This window comes from Oncorhynchus keta, chromosome 3 (genome assembly GCF_023373465.1).
Source record: "Oncorhynchus keta strain PuntledgeMale-10-30-2019 chromosome 3, Oket_V2, whole genome shotgun sequence".
Classification (NCBI taxonomy): domain Eukaryota; kingdom Metazoa; phylum Chordata; class Actinopteri; order Salmoniformes; family Salmonidae; genus Oncorhynchus; species Oncorhynchus keta.
In genome coordinates, this window is record NC_068423.1 from 8,057,156 (window position 1) to 8,083,210 (window position 26,055).

The following is a 26,055-nucleotide window of genomic DNA, read 5'->3' on the forward strand; positions in this document are numbered from 1 at the left end:
AAAATTACAGCACTTTGTACACAGTCCCCCCCATTTTAGCGGACCAAAAGTATTGGGAGAAATTGTATGCGTATTAAAGTAGTCTAAAGTTCAATGAGTTAGATGCACAAATATCATACCCCCCCCATTTGTGCGTCTTAACATTCTCTCATTATTATTATTAATAATGATTCATTCAGGATGATCTGTAATCATGGTAGAATCCACATTAATGTAGAAGTGCTTAGAAGCATATTCTATTCTTATTTACAATAAAAGTGACTCCAAAATGACACTCTACATTATTAAATGTTTCTATTGGGCACAAAATCATCTGAAACACAACCAAAACAAATGCATCCAACAAGTTTGTAGAGTCACAAGCTTGATGTAATCATTGCGTGCTAGGAATATGGGAACAAATACTATACTTTTGACAACTTCAATACTCATAAGTGGATTTCTCCAATACCTATTGGTCTCCTAAAATGGGGTGGACTAAGTACAAAAATGATATGATATGGATGAAAATACCCTTAAATTAAAGCAGTCTGCACTTTAACCTCACAGTCATTGTTCTTTACTTGAGTGGATAATTCCGGATACAGTAGTGGGGAAGAGGGGATTATCAATTCTCTTTTTCTTACTTTTTGTCAGAAAACTCATCAGCTAATAGTGGTACAACCAGGCTCGGACCAATCACCAATAAACTACCAAGGTGAGTCTCACAAGTGGAAATGCCTCTTCCACAAACACACACAGTCACACACACTCACATTCTCTTTCACACACATTTCCAACATTTTTCTCTCACACACACACATTCTCACACAAACACACACACACCGTTAGGCTCCATTCCTAAAAATGCTGTGATTATGGTGCCGTCCCGGCCAACGACAGGGCGGTTGCATAAGTCATCCACACCCCCTATCGCCCTGAGGCTGAAGCACCGCACAGGGATAGACCTCTAGTGTGTCAGACAGAGTGGGGGTGGGGAGAAATGCTGTGTTTGTGTGTACTATCTGGGGGTCTGAGAAACATGTATCATTTTTTATTTTATTTTTATGTCCACTGTAACAAATGGACTAATAAAGATAAAGAGGAAAATGGAAAGGGGGGGTGAGAGAGGTGCTGTAGCAGCATCCTTATGGGGCACCGTTCTAAACATGCGAAAATTATGTGAATATTATTATTTTATGTGAAAAATATAAATTCTGTGCCACAAAATACATCTCTTTAATTAAAAAGTTACAAACGGCACCACACCCAATACATCCCTCTCCCGGTGATCTAGTTTGTGTAGTTACATATTTAACGTGGCCTTTCTTACCCAACGTCCTCAGGCTCTCCCAGGTAACCAAGTTATACCTGCTAGCCCTTCTGCACCATCGATTTTAATCAAACACACAGACATACACACATTCACACCATCTCACACACTACACACATCAGCCCATACACAAGGTAACACAAGGCCACGCTCACATTGGGAAGGGCAAATGGTGTAAGAAGTCGATCCGCGGTGTGTGATGTCATATCGCTGCGTCTACCTGTTTTAGTTAAATACACCTATGGCCATTTTGTTGAGGGTGTTGCCATAGCAACACATACCTCATCCTCACTTCCTGTGTGTTCCCCACAGCCCTCCAGAGGATAGCCACGGTCATCACCCGTGGTTGGGTATTTGATTCCGTGGCAACCTACACCCTTCAAAGCCTCGACGACTACAGAACGTAACCTTCAGACCTGGTGTCACATCCAAATCGCTCCGCTGGCCTGGACCCACTCCACTCAGTTCATTGGTGTGATACACAAATCGTTCCCTGGTCTGGATCCTGTCACTAGAGGCAGTCCCCGGTGTCACGTCCAAGTGGCTCCCTTGCCACCCTCTTTCTTAATACAGTGCCTTCAGAAAGTATTCATACTCCTTGACTTATTACACATTTTGTGTTACAGGCTGAATTCAAAATGGTTTAAATATTTTTTTCTCTCCCATCCACACATGATACCCTGTTAATGGCAAAGTGAAAACATGTTTTAAAAAATGTTAGCAAATTTATTGAAAATTAAATGCATAATTATTTAATTTACATAAGTATTCACAACTCTGAGTCAATACTTTGTAGATGCACATTTGGCAGCGATTACAGCTTTAAGTCTTTCTGGGTAAGTCTGTTCTTTTCTAAATTCTTTACAAAATTCTTTAAGTTCTATCAAGTTGGTCGTTGATCGTTGCTAAACATCCATTTTCAGGTCTTGCCATCGTTTTTCAAGTAGATATAAGTCTAAACTAACTCAGCCACTCAGGAACATTCGATGTCTTCTTGGTAAGCAACACCAGTGTAGATGTGGCCTTGTGATTTAGGTTATTGTCCTGATGAAAGGTGAATTCATCTCCCAGTGTCTGGTGAAAAGCAGACAGAACCAGGTTTTTCTCTAGGATTTTGCCTGTGCTTCACTCCTTTCCCTTTTATTTTTTTATCCTGAAAAACTCCCCAGTCCTTAATGATTACAAACATATCTATAACATGACATAGTCACCACTCTCCTTGAAAATATAGAGAATTGTACTCAGTATTGCGTTGTATTGGATTTGCCCCAAATACAACACTTTGTTTTCAGGACAAAAAGTGAATTGCTTTGGCAATTTTTTTTGCCGTATTACTTTAGTGGCTTACTGCAAACAGGATGCATGTTTTGGAATATATTTTTTTTGTGCAAGCTTTCTCTTCACTCTGTCAATTAGTTGAGTATTTTAGAGTAACTACATTGTTGTTGATCCATCCTCAGTTTTCTCCTATCACAGCCATTCAACTCTTAACGGTTTTAAAGTCACAATTGGCCTCATGATGTAATCCATGAGCGGTTTCCTTCCTCTCCGGCAACTGAGTTAGGAAGAACGCCTGTATCTTTGTTGTGACTGGGTGTACAGATACACCACAGCAATAGGTACCCTTTTGCGAGGCGTTGGAAAACCTCCCTGGTCTTTGTGTTTAAATCTGTTTGAAATTCACTGCCCGACTGAGAGACCTTACAGATAATTGTGTGGGGCACAGAGATGAGGCAGTCATGAAAAAGATCATGCTAAACACTATTGCACACTGAGTGAACCCATGCAACTTATTCTGGGAACTTATTTAGCCTTGTCCTAACAATACTTATTGACTCTAGACATTTCTGCTTTAAATGTGTAATTAATTTGTCAAATGTATGGGGTATTGTGTGTAAGCCAGTGACATCTCAATTTAATCCATTTTAAATTCAGGCTGTGACACAAAAACAAAAAAATGGAAAAAGTTGAGAGATGTGAATACTTTCTGAAGCCACCGTATGCCTAAGAGACAATCCATGATCAACCAGTTCAAAAGATTATGGCACTTTACCCCATCCCCTGGGGTTGACTTGTTTTTGTCACCATGACTACATGACTTCCTTTAAAATAGTTGTTATGCAGTCGCTTTGTGTTATAACTCAACTCTGTGTGATGTACATAAATGTAATGTTCTCTTACTTAAAACAACTCGCATGGAAACAAATTATATATTTTTGTACCCTGTGAGAATGAGAAACCAATGACCTGAAGAGAGCCAGAGGCTGGTGTTTTGTTTTATATGCACGCATACATGCGCACATGTTCGTACAAACACACACGTGTATATATTAACACACACACAGGGAAAGCTAACAGGAGTCTTTAATAGGGTGGTGCAACATTGGCGTCTTTTGCCTCCGTTCTCCCTCCCTCTCTTTCCTCCGAAAAGCCTGACATACCCTGAAAACAACAAAGAAAAAGGGGGCGCTTGTGGGGCTCACAGGCCTGTTACGAAATGTTCTCCAGTATTTGACTTTATACACTAACTGTGCTTCAGGCCAGAGCATCTCTCAGTGAATCAGTAGCATATTGCAAGAGGGGTCCAAGCACAAAACTGTTCTATGGGGTAGTAAAAAATACCTTTGTTTGAGGCCCGGGAGCTCCAACTGGCTTAAAACCTTTTATCAGACACACTTGTTGTTTTGCGCCAGCGTCATCTGAGTGTTTTCTTTTCAGAAAAACCTATTAGTATTTATTTACCTTGACTTCCCGGTACGCTGTTCTCTTCTCTCAAGGTCTCATGCATTTTAATGTTGAAGAAGCTTTTTACCCCTGGTTCATTAAAGCCCACTATGTGTATCCTACAAGGCTTTCAGACCCCTGTTCACTAGATATCCCAAACAAGACCAGCGCGGAGAGAGGGGGCGTGGGGGGAGCAGGAATATGCTCTGCCAGTAGCAAACGTTCTACTGAATTATTGAACAGGCGACAATTGGGAATAGAAAGGAAGATAGCGAGGGTAGAGATTGAGAGGAGTGGAGAGGACCACAAGCACATTAAGGGGGCCAAGGATGGCCCTCGTCCATAAATTGAGAGCCTGTTGCAATTCTGTGACTGTAAGTAACCCACCGTGACTAGGCTAGCCTGACATGGTTTGAGACCTGAAGACTTGAGTTAGTTCCCCCGAGCTGATGCTTAGGTTTAGCTCAACAGGCTAACACAGTCTTGTGGCGTGCAGGTTATCCGTGTTGCATACCTGGTTGGTCACATAAGCCTGGGAGGTTGTTCCTGATGGACAAAGTTGGTGGTGTCCAAAATATTGTGCTATGAAGGACTTTGTAGCACAATAGCACGGTTAGCGGCATGTGGTAAAGTTGCAATGTAAAAACCCTAGGGGGACTGTTCCATCCAAACTCATTTGTATGCACCCAGGGTATTAAATACCAAAATAGCATTCCACATGTGCTGCGGACAATTTAATCGATAATGAGAATGTTTAAAAAAATAAAAATATTTAGATTTTTTAACTCAACACATTTGTGTACTAACCTCAATGGTAGCTGGAAGGGACTAATTGTTATCTGATTTTAGCTGTCACACTAAGTTCACCCTCCTATAGAATGGATAGAAATAATGAATTTGACTTAAACATTTTTATTTATTTTTTTTCACTCAAGGCGCCATATGCTATGGATGCATCAGGTCAATGAGAATCCTAATAGTTGGTATCCATGCATAGGAACAAAGGACAGTTGTGTGGCGTGTTGTAATGGAGCGCCGTTCCTGCTGTGAGAGACAGAAGGCCTCATGTCTGTCTTGAATCTAATTGGACCCCAAAGGGTGACAGTATCTCTTAACGATCATATATGGAGAAAGCACCGTCTAAATAATGTATTGAAACCAGACAAATGTATGCAAGACAAAAACATTGATATGCTTAATGCTCTACCATATGTTTGGCAATGTTTTATATGTGTGTTAGTCTGCTATCACAAGATTCAGCGAGAGCATATGACAGAGGGACCAAGATGGAAAGTTAGTCCTGATTCCCAGTTATAAGCTTATAATAATATACCTATATAGGGTTGTACTTTTATGGTAGACCGCACTGAAGGAAGAGTGACGCCTCAAGGACGTCTCTCCCCTCTTCGCGGAGCCCTACCCTGTAGACCGCAGCCTACTCCAGGTAGAAGTTGGGTTATAAATATCGACAGAGACTTTGCCTGAGCTGCTGGAAGTGTTTCGCCTGCCGCTGGTTTATTGATTGGCGGTGCCCACAGGGCCTGCTATACTACTTTATCGTCTGCTGTTTTATACATTATCGCCTGCTGAGGGAATCTGGAAAGGTTTTCATCAAGAAGTCGTAAATTAGACTGGGTGATATTACGCATGTATGCACACTCATGCATTGTTTTAAATGGAGTCTTCTGCACATATACACTATATATACAAAAGTATGTGGACATCCCTTCAAATGAGTGGATTGTGCTATTTCAGTCACACCCGTTGCTGACAGGTGTATAAAATTGAGCATACAGCCATGCAATCTCCATAGGCAAACGTTGGCAGACTGTCCTTACTGGGGCCTCCCGGGTGGCGGAGCGGTCTAAGGCACCGAGCAACAACGGCTCAGCTGCAAAGTGGTAGACCACACAAGCTCACAGGATGTGCAGCAATGTGCTGAAGCACCGAAACGTAATAGTCTCCTCGGTTGCAACACTCACTACCGAGTTCCAAACTGCCTCTGGAGGCAACGTCGGCACATGAACTGTTAGTTGGGAGCTTCATGAAATGAATTTCCATGGCCGAGCAGCCGCACACAAGCCTAAGATCACTGCGTAATGCCAAGCGTCTGGTGTAAAACTCGACACCATTGGACTCTGGAACAGTGGAAATGCGTTCTCTGGAGTGATCAATCACACTTCACTATCTGGCAGTCCAACGGTGGTCTGGGGCCGTTTTTCATTGTTCGGGCCAGGCCCCTTAGTTCCAGTGAAGGGAAATCTTAATGCAACAGCATACAATGACATTCTAGACTATTCTGTGGTTCCAACTTTGTGGTAACAATTTTGGGAAGGCCCTCTCCTGTTTCAGCATGACAAAGCCCCCATGCACAAAGAGAGGTCCATACAGAAATGGTTTGTCGAGATTGGTGTGGAAGAACTTGAGTGGCCTGCACAAAGCAAGTCCCTGCAGCAGTGTTCCAACATCGAGTGGAAAGCCTTCCCAGAAGAGTGGAGGCTGTTATAGCAGCAAAGGGAGGACCAACTCCATATTAATGCCTATGATTTTGGAATGAGTAGCTCGACGTGCAGGTGTCTACATACTTTTGGCCGTGTAGTATATTTGTCTTTGAGCATTTCATATATAAATGTAATGTGTTGATTTTTATTGAGTTTTGTTGCGTCACCTTGAAGTCGGTCAACTGTTTTTGGCTAATGTCTATATCGTCTGGTCTGATACCCGAAGTCCTCGAGTCCAAATCCTTAGCGTCCGAGTCCTTTACATTACCGTTCTCCTAGCAGCGGGATATTATGCTTGTATTTGGTTAGTAGAGACCCTACTGAGTATTTCCCACCCCACTTTAGCTGAGAAAGGTATAAAAGTTCTCTACAAGCCAATATGTATCCCATGTACAGTCTATTAGTGTATTGCATTTGGGACTATGGAGGGGGCGAAGAACATATTGGTGCTGGAAGTTCCAAGTCATGAAAATCAAGTTCTAGACTCAAGTTTCCTACTACAAAACTGTCTTAACCCCCCTACTGGAACAGCTGCAATGTCATAATTATTCATAAACCTTCAGTTTAAAGAAAGTGCATGCTTCGGACATACCATTGAAGACTAAGAATAGCTGTCAGAATTCAGCTGAAAGCACTCTTCTCAAAAAATCTTGCATTCAAAACAAACCAAAATGCCAGTGTCCTCATTACAACGCTCGATCTCCAACTTGAACAAGGCGGTTGTTGACTCCATCGTGGCCGAGAAATATATTTAAAAATATTTTTTAAATAGTCACAATTCTGACTTGCGGGCCTTTCAAATGCCAGATGTGCACTTTGGTGTGATGGAGCACTGCATGCTGTTTTCAGCATTTCCCCCAAAGTCACAGAGAAACCTTGGAGTATGGATTCAGCTTAACTGTCTTTGACAATAGCATGCATTTTATTGAAGACAAGGGGGAAAAAACACTGAATTAGGCCTCTGTTGCAATGTTTTACAATAGTGATTTTTAAAGGCCAAACAACAATGGACATATTCAAATGGTTCAATAGACAATGGCCTATGTGCATAAAGATGTGGGAATTGGAATATAGTATGATGTCATTGTTTTAGCCATCTGAAAAAAATGAACAGAACAGGCTTGGAACCTCTAACCCTGTCAATTCGACTGGTGTAATCATGGGTCCACTCGCAAATGGCTGCCTGATTATTGTGACGCACTCATTTCCAAGGTGATGTAGAATGTTAATCGAAATTGTTACCTGATGTGGTTCATTCAATGGACTGTGTTTTTGTAATGCCTATTTGAGTTGAATCAACCAATCACAGCACATATTGATGTGTACAAGTCCTGCTTTGCTCCTATGCAAGTATACCCAATGGATGCCAGTGACATCCAGACAACTTTGAGAAAAAACACTTATCACAGTTGTCGCGAGATAGGGAAGCATATTAATGACATGAGGAAAGTAGAATAGCATCTCTCGCCATTGAAAACAGTCAATAGACGTCAGCACCACACGATTATTCAAAAAAGTATTAAAATAACGAGATGTATCTACCAATCCAAAGAGGGGAAAAGGCGGAGCTTGATAGCCCGCCGTTCCTCTCTGTGGACAAGAAATCCCATTTTGGGGGTGGAAACATAGGTGTCGTCATTATATCCAAAACTCTGTTTTAAAGTAGGGGTTTGAGCGGATTGTCGGATACCGGAGCATTGTTATAATAATCTGTACACTGCAAATTGACCACGACTGCTCAAAAATGGATTTGTTATTTTCAGAAACAGTCATGTCTCAATGTAATAAAGGTATGAAATGATCACGTTTCTTTTTTAATTCATGGGGATACTTGGAACAGATTTCTTAAATTAAACAAATTTTTAGCTGATTTCCTGGTGATTTTTGTCTTTTTTTTTAACCAAAACTAAAACAACAACAAAAATGTTTTACTTTGGGTGGGCCAAAAGAAATCACTCACAGGACGGTTTTGGCCCACAGGCCACCTGTTGCCGACCCCTGGTCTAAAGTCTGTGAATGAAAGAACCTTCTCGAATCAAGTTCAGTTTTAATAAATGCCAACACTTGTGGGGAAAAATGGCGCATGCACATTTTGAGATATATTTTGTACGTATATATGGTGTTGGAGTCTGCTTTTCTCCTCGTTTAACACCTGATTTACTAAATAAAAGCACATTTCAATAGGTTCAGGTATGTCATGACATAGCACAAGTGGGGGGGAGGGGCTTTCATCTTTTGTTCTCTATTTCTCTACTGCTCCTCAAGTAAGGGGGATGCTGATGACATCACGGATTCCCATCAGACGCATTTCTTGAATGCCCTACTCAAAGTTTGCAGTTGTGTTAAAAAAGAAAAAACTGTTTTGCTCACCCTATTTTTAAAAATTCTTTAGTGTACTGTAGCTAGTCTTGAATGATGTTGATTTCTGCCTAAACAGACATACCCAAATGTAATTATGTTTCACGATGGCCATAAACAATAACTGGTAATGTTGCAGAGTTTAGATAGGTCTGGAACTCACCTGTCTTGTAAACATATAAGAAATTGCTGAGGTGTACTCACTTTTGAGGACACAAGCTCAAGTGCATAGTACAAATATTATGAAAATATGAAAAATCACAGTGGGGCAATAGGGCTTGAAATGACTGAAATGCTTTCTAAATATAGTAACAATCAAATTATAAACATATAACATTTTGCCGTATAACTCAAATAAATGTGATCAAACTTAGTAACAGTACAATATTTCCTGTAACTGATAAATAATTTTCTCCTAAACGTCCACTGTGCAGATTCATTACAACTTCAGCTTTAAGCACAAAGGGATTTCATCCTGTCTGTGACCAAGAGAAAGTGGACTTTGTTTCAATTCTATGAAATAATTTAGTATTTATTTTTTATGTTGTGACATCTAATTACGGCTGAGAATGTCACAGCGAGATGAAATGACAACTGTTGGATTTGCTAGACTGTCACCTTTCCGCTGAAAATGTGGTAGCGGAGAGCAGACAAATGGGGCTTTCTGACACTAAGGCACGGAACCCTATGATGTTCACAAGGCGCTTTGTAAAACAAAATGTCAATCGGAACCAGTCCAGAACCGCTTAAAGTCCCCCATATAGGGCTTAACATCTAAGAGGCTCTAGACAATGTTACAGAATTCACGGGCAGTCCAGCATATTTAGGTTGGGGGAAAAGTTGATGAAAAACATTGTTGAATTCAAAAGTTTTAGCTGAAAGGTCCACAACCATTTGCAATAGTTTGAGTTTCTGTAAGATTAAAGTCTTTTGGCAAATTACATAAATTACTGCCAGAAAATGAAAACATTCTTTCAACAGAGTAAGTAGACCAGCTTATGTAAAATAATTGACTGTATGGGTAGGCTACAGTATTTCTAAGTAAAAGTAGCATAACATCGTAAACCTATTTAATCTCGGATGCTTATACCAAGGCAGAATATAGAAACACTGTAATCTATAAACAACATATTTACAAACAATTCATCCTTTCCATAGAAGTGTGGGCTGTAGCCTTTTAAAATTGTTTCCAATATAAAATCAATCTTACATAATGTGATCAAATATGACATTGCTCCTTCTTTTACAAGCTGTGCTTGTCCTAATTCGTGCCAAATTATACAGCAAATAAAGGGTGTTATTGACACCATAAAAGGTGAACGGAGGGTGTATTTCCGGTCATGCGTTTTAATGCTGTTCACCTCCTGCACAGTTTCACTATGGGTCTGATTTATGAGGGGAAACATAGGTATGCATGGCGTGCTGAAGTTTATATTTCTCTATATTTTTTAGACCTATTATTTTCAGAAATGGCGCACGCAGATATTTAATGTGAAATGTACGCAAAGGTCATGAGCCCTATGGGCCCGGGTCAAAAGTAGGGCAATATAAAGTGAATAGGATGTCATTTGGGACAAAACCATTGTCTTGTTAATAGCTCTACATAAAGGAGCATTGTAAACCTAAGTGATCAGACATTTTGTACCAAACAATTAAGGGTGCATTGGACAAAATCATTCAGCTGACGTGGAAAGAAAGGTGGACAGATTGTTGAAATATTGATGTGGCGGGAATGGTAAGAAGAGCTAAGCCTGGACTGCAGGCCAGGCTACATCCCTTTGTGAATGATGCTGTTGAAATGTATTACAAGGGAAATTAGCTCTAAACAGTCTGTGAGGCCATCTGGCATGACTGCTTGTGTGTGAGATTTGTATGTACTATATACCAGGGACACAACTTTGATTTTGGAAGTGATGTGCTTAGGGGAGACTCCAAACAGCCTACCTGACCCCCTCAGAGGCGCCCGCATGGTCCTAAAGCACACCGTTGCCCAGTTTTGTATCACATTCCAATGATAAAACTGGGAGGGACAAAAAAATATATTTCATAGTTTGGGGAGGACATGTCCCCCCTGTCCCCAGTGAAAATTGCGCCCCTGCTATATACTCTGCATGTGCTTGTAGTTTAGGGGAGATGAGACATCATAAACTGGTTGCCTTGATCATCATGATCAGGCTGAAACCTGACGACAACTTGTTTGCCACCTGGGTGAACAGTGAGACACTTAGCCTAGCAAGGATGACTGCCTTTGAGGTGATTTGCATCTGTGCTTTACTATGCACCTGGGCCCTACTTACTGGTATATCTGGAGCAAATGTTGTTTTCCCCCAAAATGATATTCTGCAGCAGTGTGAACAGATATCAGGTTCATTTTGTTCCGTATTTTTGTTGGTGAATGACAGCCTCAGTCACTACAGTGTGCTGTTTCATGGTTCAGTTCCTATTTAAAGAGAACCTGCACCTGCTGCCAGGGAAGCTCAAATTAAGATATTCATGGAGAGTTCTTAACATAAATATTTTCTCTCTCCATGTAGGTTTCCATCTAATTGGTGACAGATTTTCATGCGAATATTAAAAAATCTGCATAAAGAAAATGTGCGCATTTTCCCACCAGTGGTGTGTTTCCACCAAACAGACGTGGTACGGATAAAAATCAGTGTGTGATGAGGTAGTGCACACAAGTAAATGTTAACTTAAATTTTCATGTACCGAAGAAAAATCTAAAGTTTAATGTGTTTTCATCACATTTTCACTGATAGCTTTGTCACAAAAACTGTTGCCTTATTAAATACTGTGGTCTTGGTACATTCACTCTAGCCAACAGCTGGCAGATACAGTGCGGGTAGGCTAATCTACATGAGATTATTTTTATGGATAAGAGCGATTGATATTGTTATTTGCCAAACAGCAGTCAAGCATCATGTCACCAGAATAGGACTCTCGATATTTTTTGGACAGGAGCAGCAAGCTCATCACTTTACACTTTCACCACCTAGTGAAGTTCACAAGTTATTTCAGCTGTCGCCTGATAAACTGCACGGTTTCCTGAGTTGTAGTGGGAAGACCGCACACCAACCATATCATCGACTGACTCCACGTTTACTTAGATAAGATGGTTATTATATCAATATTTGCTCATTAAGGTGTTTCTACTGTAATTTGTCGCGTAATTAATTTTATCGACACAAAAACACCCCACTATGACGAACTAACAAATGATCTGTCGGCATTTATGAAATTGTACCGAAACGCCCTGTTTCCATCACAACTTTCTTGATTGGTTTTTATATGGTATGACTTTATTCACATAAAAACTGAATGGAAACGTGGTTACTCTAGGTAGGCCTGGGGTATGTGCTGTCTGTGTCTGGGATGTTCATATGAGGATGTGTGTGTGTGCGTATGCAATCAATCTTGCAGAATTCAGGAACAATCACTCGCTGTAGGCATGCAGCAGCATGCATGTTTAGCTTGAAAAAAGTCACTGCAAAATATCAACATTCTGCCCACACCTTTACATAAATATAATCAAATGTGCTATTGCTCTTTCTTTTACATATTGCGAAGTTTTAGTGCTGTTCACCAGTGGACAGTTTTATTACAGGTCTGATTTATAATGGGGAACATGCTTATGTAGGGCGTGTGCCACGTTTTATAAAGCTCAATATTTTTTTTAAACTTACCCTTTCAGAAATGGCGCAGGTAGGTATTTGGTGTGAAATTTACGCAACGGTTATAAATGAAGTCCCGTGTCGAAAGTAGGGCACTATATAGGGAATAGTGTGTCATGGTTCTACATAAAGGAGCTTTGTAATCTAGCAATCACACATTTGTACCAAGCAAATGTGGGCATTAAAAAACTAATTCATCTGACATACGGATCAGTGTGGAAAGAAATGTGCACCGATTGTTAAAATATGGATGTGGAGGGAATGGTATGAAGCGCAAATCCTGGACTGCAGGCTAGGCAGCATCCCTTTGTGAATGATGCTGCTGCTGTTGAAATATTTCACAGGGGAAATTAGCACTAAGCAATCTGTGTGGCCATCTGGCGTGATGCTTCTGTGTTAGATTTGTATGTATTACGTAGTATGTGTGCTGGTAGGATGTTTTTATGTATGTGTGTAGATGAGATGTCATAGACTGGTTGGCTTGATCACCATGACCAGGCTGAGACCTGAATACAGCTTGTTTGCCACCTGGGTGAATAGTTAGCCATCCTACTTGCTAGGCTAAGTGGCTGTCTTGGAGGTGATTTGAATCTAATGTTCTTTACCGTGCATCTCGGCCATACTTAGTGGTATATCTGCAGCAGATGTTGTTTTCCCAGAAATTCAATTCTTCAGCAATGCGAACAGATACCGTATTGACACTGAACAAAAATATAAAATAATAATTTGAAATTAAAATGGACAATTCACTCTGCTCTTTGTCTGTTATTCACTCTCTGTTGTTTGTCTTTGCCTAACCTTATATACTGAAGAAAAATATAAATGCAACATGTAAAGTGTTGGTCCCATGTTTCATGACCTGAAATAAAAGATCCCAGAAAAGGTCCATATGCACAAAAAGCTTATTTCTTTCAAATTTTGTGCATACATTTGTTACATCCCTGTTAGTGAGCATTTCTCCTTTGCAAATGTAATCTATCCACCTGACAGGTGTGGCATATCAAGAAGCTGAATAAACGGCATGATCATTACACAGGTGCACCTTGTGCTGGTGACGATAAAAGGCCACTCTAAAATGTGCAGTTTTGTCACAACACAATGCCACAAGTTTTGAGGGAGCATGCAATTTACATGTTGATTACAGGAATGTGAGCTGTTGCCAGATAATTTAATGTTATTTTCACCATAAACCTCCTCCAACGTTGTTTTAGAGAATTTGGTAGTACGTCCAACCGGCCTCACAACCACAGACGACGTGTAACCACGACAGACCAGGCTTCTTCACTGTGATCGTCTGATGGGGTGCTGAGGAGTATTTATTTTTTATTTTGTTGCTGTATGCAATAGTCCTTTTGGGGGAAAACTCACCCAGTGGGTGGGCCTGGCTCCCTCCCAGGCCCACCCATGGCTGCGCCCCTGCCCAGTCATTGCGAAATCCATAGATTAGGGCCTAATGAATGTATTTTAATTGACTGATTACAGTTCATAGAAGGAAACTCAGTAATATCTTTGAAATTATTGCATGTTGCATTCATATTTTTGTTCACTATAAGTGATGTCTGGGATGTTCATATGAGGGTGTGTGTGTGTGTGTGTGTGTGTGTGTGTGTGTGTGTGTGTGTGTGTGTGTGTGTGTGTGTGTGTGTGTGTGTGTGTGTGTGTGTGTGTGTGTGTGTGTGTGGTGTGTGGTCAACATTCTGTAGTCTCACCACTGTGAATAGAGTGCAGCTGTCTGTGATGAGGCGATTTGCTCTCTCACGATTACCCCGCTCTCTACCGACAGAGGTAATGTTTCAGCAACCGTTTTGGAACATCCCTTACACACAACCTCTCTCACACACACACACAGACAGACAGACACACACAAACTGACTCTCACACACATGAAGTGAACTCCCTCACACACACACACACTGCTGCAGTGCAAACATCGCTATTACTTCACAGGAGTCAGAGGCCCGTGTCATCTCCCCACACACTCCATAGTTACATTGTTGTAAACGCATGTGTGTATGTGTGTGTGTGTGTGTGAATATGTGTTTATCACACTGCGTGTGGGTGTGGAAAAGAGTTACCCGTCAGTCCTGGAGCCCTGTGCTGGTTGTCTCTAACTGTTGTGTGGAGAGCAGGAGGAGAGTTCGAGCCCTCGCGGACACAGGCTGCAAATATGTTTTATCTGCTCAATTTTACATGCTGTTTAAATGGGTCATGCATTGTTAATGCCTCACTCTCTCCACAGACATGGCAGCCGTGACCATCGCATTGTCATAATGGCTTGCGTTACTGGAGTAGGATGATGTTACACTGATCTGAAGTCAGTTTTGCTTTGTTCCCCCATAATGGTTAAGGTAAGGCATCGGGGAGGGTGAGCTGATCCTAGATACGTGCCCGAACGGTAACTTCTGTTTGGAGCGGCGTATTACAAAGCGGTTTTATGGGCCCTTAGCCTTAGGTAGAGATCTAGGATCAGTGCTAACTTCTATTCCAAAGTTTTATGGCAGCTGACACAATGCAAGTGGGAGCCACGATTAATGATGCAGGAGGGTCTGGTCAGGGAGGGCCACTAATCATGCAAGTTTATGGTGGGATTAAAAGGAAAGATGGACCCCCTCTCTAAATTGTGTGTGGGTGTGTGGAGCTAATGATATAAACTGGAGGCTCTATGGGCCTCTGTGTAGTTTACATTTCATATAGTATGTAGGTAGACAATACACCCCTCCCTCCCTCTAGCATCCGACTGTGTGTACTTGTAACAGGGTTGGTTATGTTTCCACATTAAATGTGTATTTAATGTTCAAGCATTCTTATTGGTTAGTTCAACTCTGATAACAATAAGGTGTGTTGTGATTGGCCCCGCTTGCAGATAGGGGGAGATCGCGAACGTCAGGTCTCCCCAGTATGAAAATGTGATGCAAGGGGTAGGTCACGTTCTGAATACTGCTTTCTATTTTACAATGTGTACAAGTTTGCTGTACGTTACTGATTTATACATGTGTGGGTATATGGCACCTGTTAGGGATTGAGGGGCTTTCTGGGATGTGCTTTGGCATATGCTTGCTGTAAATAAGTGTGTTAGCTAGCATACACCGATGTAATGGTCACATAAGCCACTGCTAACACAGTTGTCTTCATGCTACAGATTTTGCCATCGACAGCCATCAATACCGTTAAGCCCTGCACAACTAACGTGCTGTTTCCCATTTAACAACAGGTATTTACACATGTTATATTTTGTATTGTATTTTTGTATTTTGTTCGCACAGTATGAAAATGCAATGCAAGGGGTTTTGCCATCGACAGCCATCAATACCGTTAAGCCCTGCACAACTAACGTGCTGTTTCCCATTTAACAACAGAAATAAATGCTCAACTGGGACCACTGGCCGAAGTGATTTATTTTGAGAAAACACAACGCATGGAGAGTACATTATACATCTGTTACACTGGTGCCGTGACCCGGATCACTGGTTGCTGCGGAAAAGGAGGAAGGTCAAAAGGGGGGTGAGTGTAATGATGTGAAACGGCTAGCTTAGTTAGCGGTGCGCGCTAAATAGCGTTTCAATCGGTGACGTCACTTGCTCTGAGACCTTGAAGTAGTTGTTCCCCTTGCTCTGCAAGGACGGCGGCTTTTGTGGAGCGATGGGTAACGATGCTTCCTGGGTGACTGTTGATGGCGGCAGAGGGTCCCTGGTTCGTGTCCGGGTATGGGCGAGGGGACGGTCTAAAGTTATACTGTTACATACATACACAGACACGCAGTCTGGTGCTCAGTCCTGTGGGGCATGTTGACAACTTGGTGTGTATGTGTGACCGTTTTTTTTCAATGGTAAACAGCCTGAGTTATTATTCCACCATCATTGGTTCTGTCTCATGTTTATGCTTACAGTATTCTTATGAATGCCTTTTTTTTTACAAGGTTTTTGTTTGGCGGATCTCATTGTTAGTGACATTTGTCAATTAAACTTGTGAATTTAACTTTTTATGTCAAATTGGTTTACATTTGACCTGTAGTCCTAGTTGTCCTGAAAAGAAAATGGTAACACGCTTCAATGTGAGACTAAATATGAGGGCTTGCCAAGCAGATACATGAAAATCGGACTCATAATCTGATTTGACTTGGGACTGATAGGTTTAAAACATTTATAGTCTATCTGCAGTATGGGTAACTATTAGATGTTCAATGTTTCTTTAGAAATTCTTTCAAAGGGAATAGTTTAACTATTAAAACAAGTGTTCAGTTCATGTTACAGGGTTGACCTTAAACCTGAGGGACAAACGCAAATGAATTACTAATCACATTAAATAAGTGAAACATTTTCAAAATCTAATCGTGGAACTACCTATTTATTCACTATATTGTGTGGCTTTCTTTACTTTCTAATATTATAAAGGCTTATTTATAAAGGCTTACAAAAATTATCAGTAAGGCACTATGGGAAAGAGGGATACCTAGTCAGTTGTACAACAGAATGCCTTCAACTGAAATGTGTCTTCCGCATTTAACCCAACCCCTCTGAATCAGAGGGGGGGCTACCTTAATCGACATCCACGTCTTCGTCAGCTCGAGGGAACAGTGGGTTAACTTCCTTGTTCAGGGGCAGGACGACAGATTTTTACCTTGTCAGCTCAGGGATTCGATCCAGCAACCTTTCGGTTACTGGCCCAATGTGTGTGCCTCATATTAAAAAAATTAAACGTTTTTTGTTGTCTGTACATGGACAGTGATTCACAGGGTGGAGGTGACAGAGGAGGTAGAACTGAACTGGCCTCGTGTTTTGTGGGTGAGTGTGTTGAAGCTGAGACCAACAAGAGGCACGCTAGAGGTGCGAGCCGCAAGGCCCTAACCAAGGTAAGCCGGCCAAAGAGCTGTTCCTAAGCCGATGAGCAAACACATCCTAATGAGGGTCACTGACTGGAGGTCGATCCCCCCGCACATTAGACAGAGCTGGCAGGTGATTCAACAAACTCATGCAAACCAGTTGGCCTATGTTACACACATTTCATCCACGGTGGTGTTCTTTTGGGTGCACTGTAGCAAAACATTTCGCAGTGTAAAACAAAAGCCAAGTATTTAGTTATTATTGCACAAGTTCAGAAATCTTGTTTCACTCAGTTTCTGACCATTTTCTTTTGTTTTATCTCCTAAGCCTGACCCAGATTTTTATTTTTATTTATTTCACCTTTATTTAACCAGGTAGGCTAGTTGAGAACAAGTTCTCATTTGCAACTGCGACCTGGCCAAGATAAAGCATAGCAGTGTGAACAGACAACACAGAGTTACACATGGAGTAAACAATTAGCAAGTCAATAACACAGTAGAAAAAAATGGGCAGTCTATATACAATGTGTGCAAAAGGCATGAGGAGGTAGGCGAATAATACAATTTTGCAGATTAACACTGGAGTGATAAATGATCAGATGGGCATGTACAGGTAGAGATATTGGTGTGCAAAAGAGCAGAAAAGTAAATAAATAAAAACAGTATAAAAACAGTATGGGAATGAGGTAGGTGAAAAAGGGTGAGCTATTTACCTATAGACTATGTACAGCTGCAGCGATCGGTTAGCTGCTCGGATAGCTGATGTTTGAAGTTGGTGAGGGAGATAAAAGTCTCCAGCGATTTTTGCAATTCGTTCCAGTCACAGGCAGCAGAGTACTGGAACGAAAGGCGGCCAAATGAGGTGTTGGCTTTAGGGATGATCAGTGAGATACACCTGCTGGAGCGCGTGCTACGGATGGGTGTTGCCATCGTGACCAGTGAACTGAGATAAGGCGGAGCTTTACCTAGCATGGACTTGTAAATGACCTGGAGCCAGTGGGTCTGGCGACGAATATGTAGTGAGGGCCAGCCGACTAGAGCATACAAGTTTTGCAGTGGTGGGTGGTATAAGGTGCTTTAGTGACAAAACGGATGGCACTGTGATAGACTGCATCCAGTTTGCTGAGTAGAGTGTTGGAAGCCATTTTGTAGATGACATCGCCGAAGTCGAGGATCGGTAGGATAGTCAGTTTTACTAGGGTAAGCTTGGCAGCGTGAGTGAAGGAGGCTTTGTTGCGGAATAGAAAGCCGACTCTGGATTTGATTTTTGATTGGAGATGTTTGATGTGAGTCTGGAAGGAGAGTTTGCAGTCTAGCCAGACACCTAGGTACTTATAGATGTCCACATATTCAAGGTTGGAACCATCCAGGGTGGTGATGCTAGTCGGGCATGCGGGTGCAGGCAGCGATCGGTTGAAAAGCATGCAGATGAGTGCAATGCTGTTGCTGAAGTGACTGGAATTCGAATGGCATTGACCCCAATGACACAATTGTGAACAGACTGTGGTCCACGCTGTAGGAACACTAGCCGCTTGAGGCGGATCAAGTAGAGTCACATAGAGGACAAAGAGGAGCAGCAAGGAGAAGAGGAGATGGGGTGAGTGTTTGCTAAACATGGCCACTAGCCTTGGGGTAAAGGAAAGGGACAAGACAACAAGGTGAGGGCAGACAGAATGGAAGTTTGTCATCTGAATGTTTGCTCAGGCTCAGGCAAGGGGTTGATGACTGCATTAGTGTAAACAGTAGCTATTATGTTATTGGAGGTTTTGGAGCTGACTAGTACTGAGGAACTAGAACCTACTAGTACTGCGTTAGGGAGTAGAATGTGTTGGAGCTGACTAGTTCTGGGTTGCAGAGTGGACAGTGTGTTGTAGTTGATTGACTAGCTTTAGGTTATGGAGTAGAATGCCGTCACGAAAACAGAAATATCTTTGTCTAAAGCCACTTGCCAAACACTGCGCTCACTCCAATGACAAACACATTAAAACAGGATCAACAAAACACTGTATATGCACAGGAGTGGCCCAAAATGGGTTTATTAAAAGCTCTGGTGAAAGCTTAGACCGTGACACAAGACCATGGCTTGCAATACCAGAGTAAGTCTCTGTGACTGGAGGCCAACACTGGCCTTGCCTTGGGCGCACCGCGCGACCTCGCACTCCAAGCCGCATGGAGACATCGTGGTGACGCTGTGAACTGTCACTTTGTGAAATGACACTGCTCACAGAGGCGGTAACTTGCTGGGGGGGCTCCACAGCATGGAGGGAGAGAGGTGGGGGAAGGATTTAGGAGGAGAAACTGTGGTGAGCTGTGAGCACTAGAAATTGTCACACTAGAGGGCTCAAGTCTACTGACTAGGCACCAATCTATATGTGTAATGTTACGATAGAACAATAGTTTAGATTGAAGCCCGAGAATTTAACTGGATGTGCTATACTGTTGTTGGCCTCCTTTTCTGAACAAGGCTTTTGAGAGTAACTCGATGTTTCAAAGCTGATATTCTAGTATTTCAGTTCTGGTTGACTGAATCAAATACAAGTAACTGCCAAAATAAAGGAAACACGTGAGTGAATGAAGGATACAACATATATTGAAAGCAAATGCTTCCACACAGGTGTGGTTCCTGAGTTAATTAAGCAATTAACGTCCCATAATCCTTAGGGTCATGTACTCTGAGATGGGTTTGAAAGAGGGGTCTCAAATGAGCATTGTGTGTGTGTGTGTGTGTGTGTCAGTCACCAGATCTCAACACAATTGAACACTTAAAGGAGATTCTGGAGAGGCACCTGAGACAGTGTTTTCCATCAACAAAAACACAAAATTATGGAATTTCTCATGGAAGAATGGTGTCACATCCCTCCAATAGAGTTCCATACACTTGTAGAATCATTGAAGCTGTTCTGACGGCTCGTGGTGGCCCAAAGTCCTATTAAGGCACTATGTTGGTGTTTCCTTTATTCTGGCAGTTACCTGTATCAGCTATTGTGAGAAAAGATGACATTGTCAGTGTTATGTGGTTTATACATGGCTGGCTATGTAGCAATAGCATGTTAAGGCCAACAACTTGAAGTTAACATTAAGGCAATGTTGTGGGTTGGGTATTTTCATGGTACCAAATCTAATTCTTTATCTCACTTATTCAAAACAATGTATGTTTCTGATCTCTGTGTCTTTTAGATCCTGAGGGAGCTGGATGGATTACAGTCATGTTAACAAATAATAAAACCAGGGTTGAATTCTCTTCATTTAGCAGAGAAAGTAACTTTATTTCAGCATCACACATACAGCAAGACATATAGCAAAAACTGTGTTATAACTGTTTTCCTTCTGAGATTTCCCTCAAATGTAATTGTTCAAATATGAAATGTTAATTTTCAGTAACACATCAATGTTATGCGGTGTCAGTGATTTGTTACGTTTTTTTCCCCTCCAAAGCACTTGTGGGTTTAGAAAATGTGTGTCACGTTGGCCCATTGTTTTTTTAGTTTTTTGTCGCTCTGGGCACGAAACTGGTTTGTTAAGCTTCATCTCGTTGTCTCAGATGGAATAATAATATAATTCCCTGACATTTAAGTCGGTACACTTTGTGTGCATCTTTTTGTGCTTCGTTTAGTTCAACACATACATAAAATGCCATCTCAGGACAAGACAGGACAGAATCGAAAATAATTCCAGGACAATCTCATTACAATTGGCTCGTCTTGAGTTTTCCCAACCGCTTCATTCCTTTTTTTTCATGACCTCGTTCATCCCCTCATGTTTTCTCTCACTCTCTTCCTATAGCCAACAAATCCACGTTTTTGTCCGTTTCTCCATTGTTCTTTCTCCACAGGTTGATGGTTTTAAAAAGGAAAATCGTCATCATCGCTGCAATGACCTGCATTCATTTGCAGCGGCAAAAAGATTTCAACCAATAAATAAAGTACATTTAATAATATACATTGTCTCTTTTTGTACATCGTTTGGGTCAGTTGGTACAGTCTGGCTAGTCCGAGCCCCTACATGAGCACACAGCTCTTGGCCCGGTTCTTTCTCATGGCGGGGGGGGGGTGCTCCAGAACCTCAGTCCGGGGCGGTTGCTGGGAGACCCGCTTGAGGCCGCGGCGCGAGCCGCTGCGTTTTAGCTGGGGCCGGTGGAGGCGCGTCACCGAGGTCAGGGTGGTGACGTGGAAGACGTCGCGGACGCTGTTCTCCGAGTACTTAGACGTGCACTCTGTGTAGGCCACAGCGCCGATCTGCCTCGCCAGGGTAGTGCCCTGGAGATGGAGAGAGATGAAGAGACACGTTAAGAAATTAGAATTTACACTTTTGACAAGGGTGAGAACACAAGAGAGTGGAGGTTTTATAGGAAGAGAGAGTGAATTAATATGAGGTAGAGAGAGAATGTGGATTCAAACACACAGGGCATATTTCATGGCTTATTTTACAGGTGGCAGGTAGCCTAGTGGTTAGAGCACTGGGCCAATAACCGAAAGGTTGCTGGTACGCCCTTGAGCAAGGCACTTAACCCTAATTTGCACCAAGGGTGCTGTACTACTATGGCTGGCCCTGTAAAACAAAACATCCATTGCACCTATCTGGTATATGTGACAATAAAACATTTGTGATATATATTTTTTATGGGATTCAATGCCTACAACGATGCAGATAAAAAATCTATATGTTCCATACTGCTCATTTTAATAAGTCCCATCTAGTCACATAAACGTGTCGCTCTGGTCTATGCAGACCCTTGTTGCGTTCCAGGTCATCTTTATTAGTGTCTTGCTGCACAGATTCAGATCTCCCAGTGTTTAACGTCTCAGGAACGCATTGGTGTGATAAAGTGATCTTCTGAGATGTGCTCCACAAAAAAAGACCACCTGGAATGGGCCTATTATCTTCCGAGAGATGAGTTGGGTCACTGGGTCTCTCCTTCTCCCCCTCATTTGGTTACAAAGCCAATCACTGATTAAGTGATGATAACATTTTAATTTGTCATTTAGGGTTTCAGATGTTTTCGGAAGATGGGTAGAGACTCAGCTCTTCTAGCTTTGGTTTCACCATTGGAGTGCCAGGACAGAGAAGAGCTTGGACTGGGCTGAGTGGGAGCCAAGGGACCAGAGGTGGCAGAACATTCAGGTTTTTAAATTTAACTAGGCAAGTCAGTTCAGAACAAATTCTTATTTACAATGATGGCCAAACCTGGACGACGCTGGGCCAATTGTGCGCCGCCCTATGGGACTCCCAATCACGGCCGGATGCGATACAGCCTGCATCCAAACCAGGGACTGTAGTGACACCTCTTGCACTGAGATGCAGTGCCTTAGACCGGTGCGCCACTCGGGAGCTGGGGTGTAGAGTTTCAGCATAGCCTGAAGGTAGGGAGGGGCAGTTCCTCTTGCTGCTCCATAGGCAAGTACCATGGTCTTGTAGACATTCCAAGCTGAGATACTTTCCAGGCACGCAAAGATGCGCGTCGCCACCTGGGTGTCAGAAGGGGGGCACTAGTAGTGAGAGTACGTGATGCAGACACAGGTCCTCTCCACGTCATCACGTCACTTGGTAGAATACATGCCATGTTCCATTCAGTGATGGAACAATCCCCAGCCAGACACACAGCAGTATTATGATTATTATATCTCTGCAATATGTTCGTTGTGAGAATTCATTCATACAGAAGGAAACTGGCAACATTTAAGTCTCTGCTTAGACCCTAAGCAGATTATGGCAAAAGTCGTCGAGTTCATCCACGATTCACCCTTGTGACGAGCGGATTCCTTTGGGATTGAATTGGACAGCAAGTTGTAAATCTTAAATTGCTGGCAGTTGATTTGCATTACAGGCAGCGGTGTCCTTTGATCGAGGCTCTTTGAGGACAGCGAGCGAGTTCTGAGCTCAAGAGTGTTTTGTGGAGCTTCAGTTAAGACTGAGGAAATCGAGCAAAGTGACATTAAAGTAACCTGATAACCGGTCCCTCCTGATTGGCAACTCAATTGGGTTTGCTCAATGAAATTGGTTTCATGATTACATTTGTTTTTTTGGTAGTTGTTTTTCATGATCTTAGTAATGGTTTCATAAGCAGTTTGATGATCTTAATATATCGTTTTTTTGGTCTGCGTTGTAACTGTTTCCCGTCGTGTGTCTACTCTGCTGTAATTGACTGGCATGCCAAGGACATTTCTTCCCAAGCTCCTCTCTGGAGAAAATAGGGATGTGACTTAGTGTTTAAAGAATTGTCAACTAGTAAATAACATTAACATGAAAATAGGCCATTAAAATTCACAGCCTCCCGAGTCCGTCAGTCCGTCCCTCTCTGTTATTGCCGGAGGACATTTAAACAAAACAATTAAATTGTTCCACTTAGTGTTTGTCTCACTCCCTGGTATCAACTCTTTTAGGCTCTGTACTGTATGCTTTCATATTTGAGAAACTATTTGAACTAAATGGCATTTTCAGAACTGGAATACTATGTACATATTAGGACATACAGTTACAGTGCCTTGCGAAAGTATTTGCCCCCCTTGAACTTTGCGACCTTTTGCCACATTTCAGGCTTCAAACATAAAGATATAAAACTGTATTTTTTTGTGAAGAATCAACAACAAGTGGGACACAATCATGAAGTGGAACGACATTTATTGGATATTTCAAACATTTTTAACAAATCAAAAACGGAAAAATTGGGCGTGCAAAATTATTCAGCCCCCTTAAGTTAATACTTTGTAGCGCCACCTTTTGCTGCGATTACAGCTGTAAGTCGCTTGGGGTATGTCTCTATCAGTTTTGCACATCGAGAGACCGACATTTTTTCCCATTCCTCCTTGCAAAACAGCTCAAGCTCAGTGAGGTTGGATGGAGAGCATTTGTGAACAGCAGTTTTCAGTTCTTTCCACGGATTCTCGATTGGATTCAGGTCTGGCCTTTGACTTGGCCATTCTAACACCTGGATATGTTTATTTTTGAACCATTCCATTGTAGATTTTGCTTTATGTTTTGGATCATTGTCTTTTTGGAAGACAAATCTCCGTCCCAGTCTCAGGTCTTTTGCAGACTCCATCAGGTTTTCTTCCAGAATGGTCCTGTATTTGGCTCCATCCATCTTCCCATCAATTTTAACCATCTTCCCTGTCCCTGCTGAAGAAAAGCAGGCCCAAACCATGATGCTGCCACCACCATGTTTGACAATGGGGATGGTGTGTTCAGGGTGATGGGCTGTGTTGCTTTTACACCAAACATAACGTTTTGCATTGTTGCCAAAAAGTTCAATTTTGGTTTCATCTGACCAGAGCACCTTCTTCCACATGTTTGGTGTGTCTCCCAGGTGGCTTGTGGCAAACTTTAAACAACACTTTTTATGGATAGCTTTAAGAAATGGCTTTCTTCTTGCCACTCTTCCATAAAGGCCAGATTTGTGCAATATACGACTGATTGTTGTCCTATGGACAGAGTGTCCCACCTCAGCTGTAGACATCTGCAGTTCATCCAGAGTGATCATGGGCCTCTTGGCTGCATCTCTGATCAGTCTTCTCCTTGTATGAGCTGAAAGTTTAGAGGGACGGCCAGGTCTTGGTAGATTTGCAGTGGTCTGATACTCCTTCCATTTCAATATTATCACTTGCACAGTGCTCCTTGGGATGTTTAAAGCTTGGGAAATCTTTTTGTATCCAAATCCAGCTTTAAACTTCTTCACAACAGTATCTCGGACCTGCCTGGTGTGTTCCTTGTTCTTCATGATGCTCTCTGTGCTTTTAACGGACCTCTGAGACTATCACAGTGCAGGTGCATTTATACGGAGACTTTATTACACACAGGTGGATTGTATTTATCATCATTAGTCATTTAGGTCAACATTGGATCATCCAGAGATCCTCACTGAACTTCTGGAGAGAGTTTGCTGCACTGAAAGTAAAGGGGCTGAATAATTTTGCACGCCCAATCTTTCAGTTTTTTATTTGTTAAAAAAGTTTGAAATATCCAATAAATGTCGTTCCACTTCATGATTGTGTCCCACTTGTTGATTCTTCACAAAAAAATACAGTTATCTTTATGTTTGAAGCCTGAAATGTGGCAAAAGGTCGCAAAGTTCAAGGGGGCCGAATACTTTCGCAAGGCACTGTATGTTAATACACAGTAGGTGCCCTCAGTACAAAAAAGTGTGTTTTAGTTTACCTCTATGCCGCGTTAGTTTTATGTATTGGAACATATCAGAATGTTAATGCTATGTTACATGAACGCTCTGAGAACAGTAGCTAGTAGAAGTGGACAATTTTTATTTTATTTGATTTGTTTTACAAATAACTTCACAGATCTTCATTGTAAAAGGTTTAAACACTGTTTCCCATGCTTTTTCAAGGACCCATAAACAATTAATGAACAAGCACCTGTGGAACGGTCATTAAGACATTAACAGCTTATAGACTGTAGGCAATTAAGGTCACAGTTATGAAAACTTAGGACACTAAAGAGGCCTTTCTACTGACTCTGAAAAACACCAAAAGAAAGATGCCCAGGGTCCCTGCTCATCTGTGTGAACGTGCCTTAGGCATGCTGCAAGGAGGCATGAGGACTGCAGATGTAGCCAGGGCAATAAATTGCAATGTCCGTACTGTGAGACACCTAAGACAGCGCTACAGGGAGACAGGACAGACAGCTGATCATCCTCGCAGTGGCAGACCACGTGTTACAACA

At 41.9% G+C, this 26,055-nt stretch overlaps 2 protein-coding genes across 5 annotated transcripts in view; one reads left to right on the forward strand and one right to left on the reverse strand.

The window, feature by feature from the left end:
- LOC118364750 (breast cancer type 1 susceptibility protein homolog) overlaps nucleotides 1-8,407 on the forward strand; it is a 49,813-nt gene extending 41,406 nt beyond the window's left edge. For all 4 annotated transcript variants that reach the window (XM_035746464.2, XM_035746451.2, XM_035746471.2 and 1 more), the window contains exons 20-21: nucleotides 637-697; nucleotides 1,625-8,407. In XM_035746464.2, the coding sequence (XP_035602357.1) occupies nucleotides 637-697; nucleotides 1,625-1,719 (156 nt within the window). In that variant the 3' untranslated portion in view covers nucleotides 1,720-8,407. The remainder of the gene's footprint in view (nucleotides 1-636; nucleotides 698-1,624) is intronic.
- Nucleotides 8,408-20,570: 12,163 nt separating this feature from the next.
- Nucleotides 20,571-26,055, reverse strand: part of LOC118364796 (rho-related GTP-binding protein RhoN-like) — a 73,191-nt gene continuing 67,706 nt past the window's right edge. Inside the window, exon 5 of the mRNA XM_035746519.2 lies at nucleotides 20,571-21,641. Within this exon, the coding sequence (XP_035602412.1) occupies nucleotides 21,384-21,641 (258 nt within the window). The 3' untranslated portion in view covers nucleotides 20,571-21,383. The remainder of the gene's footprint in view (nucleotides 21,642-26,055) is intronic.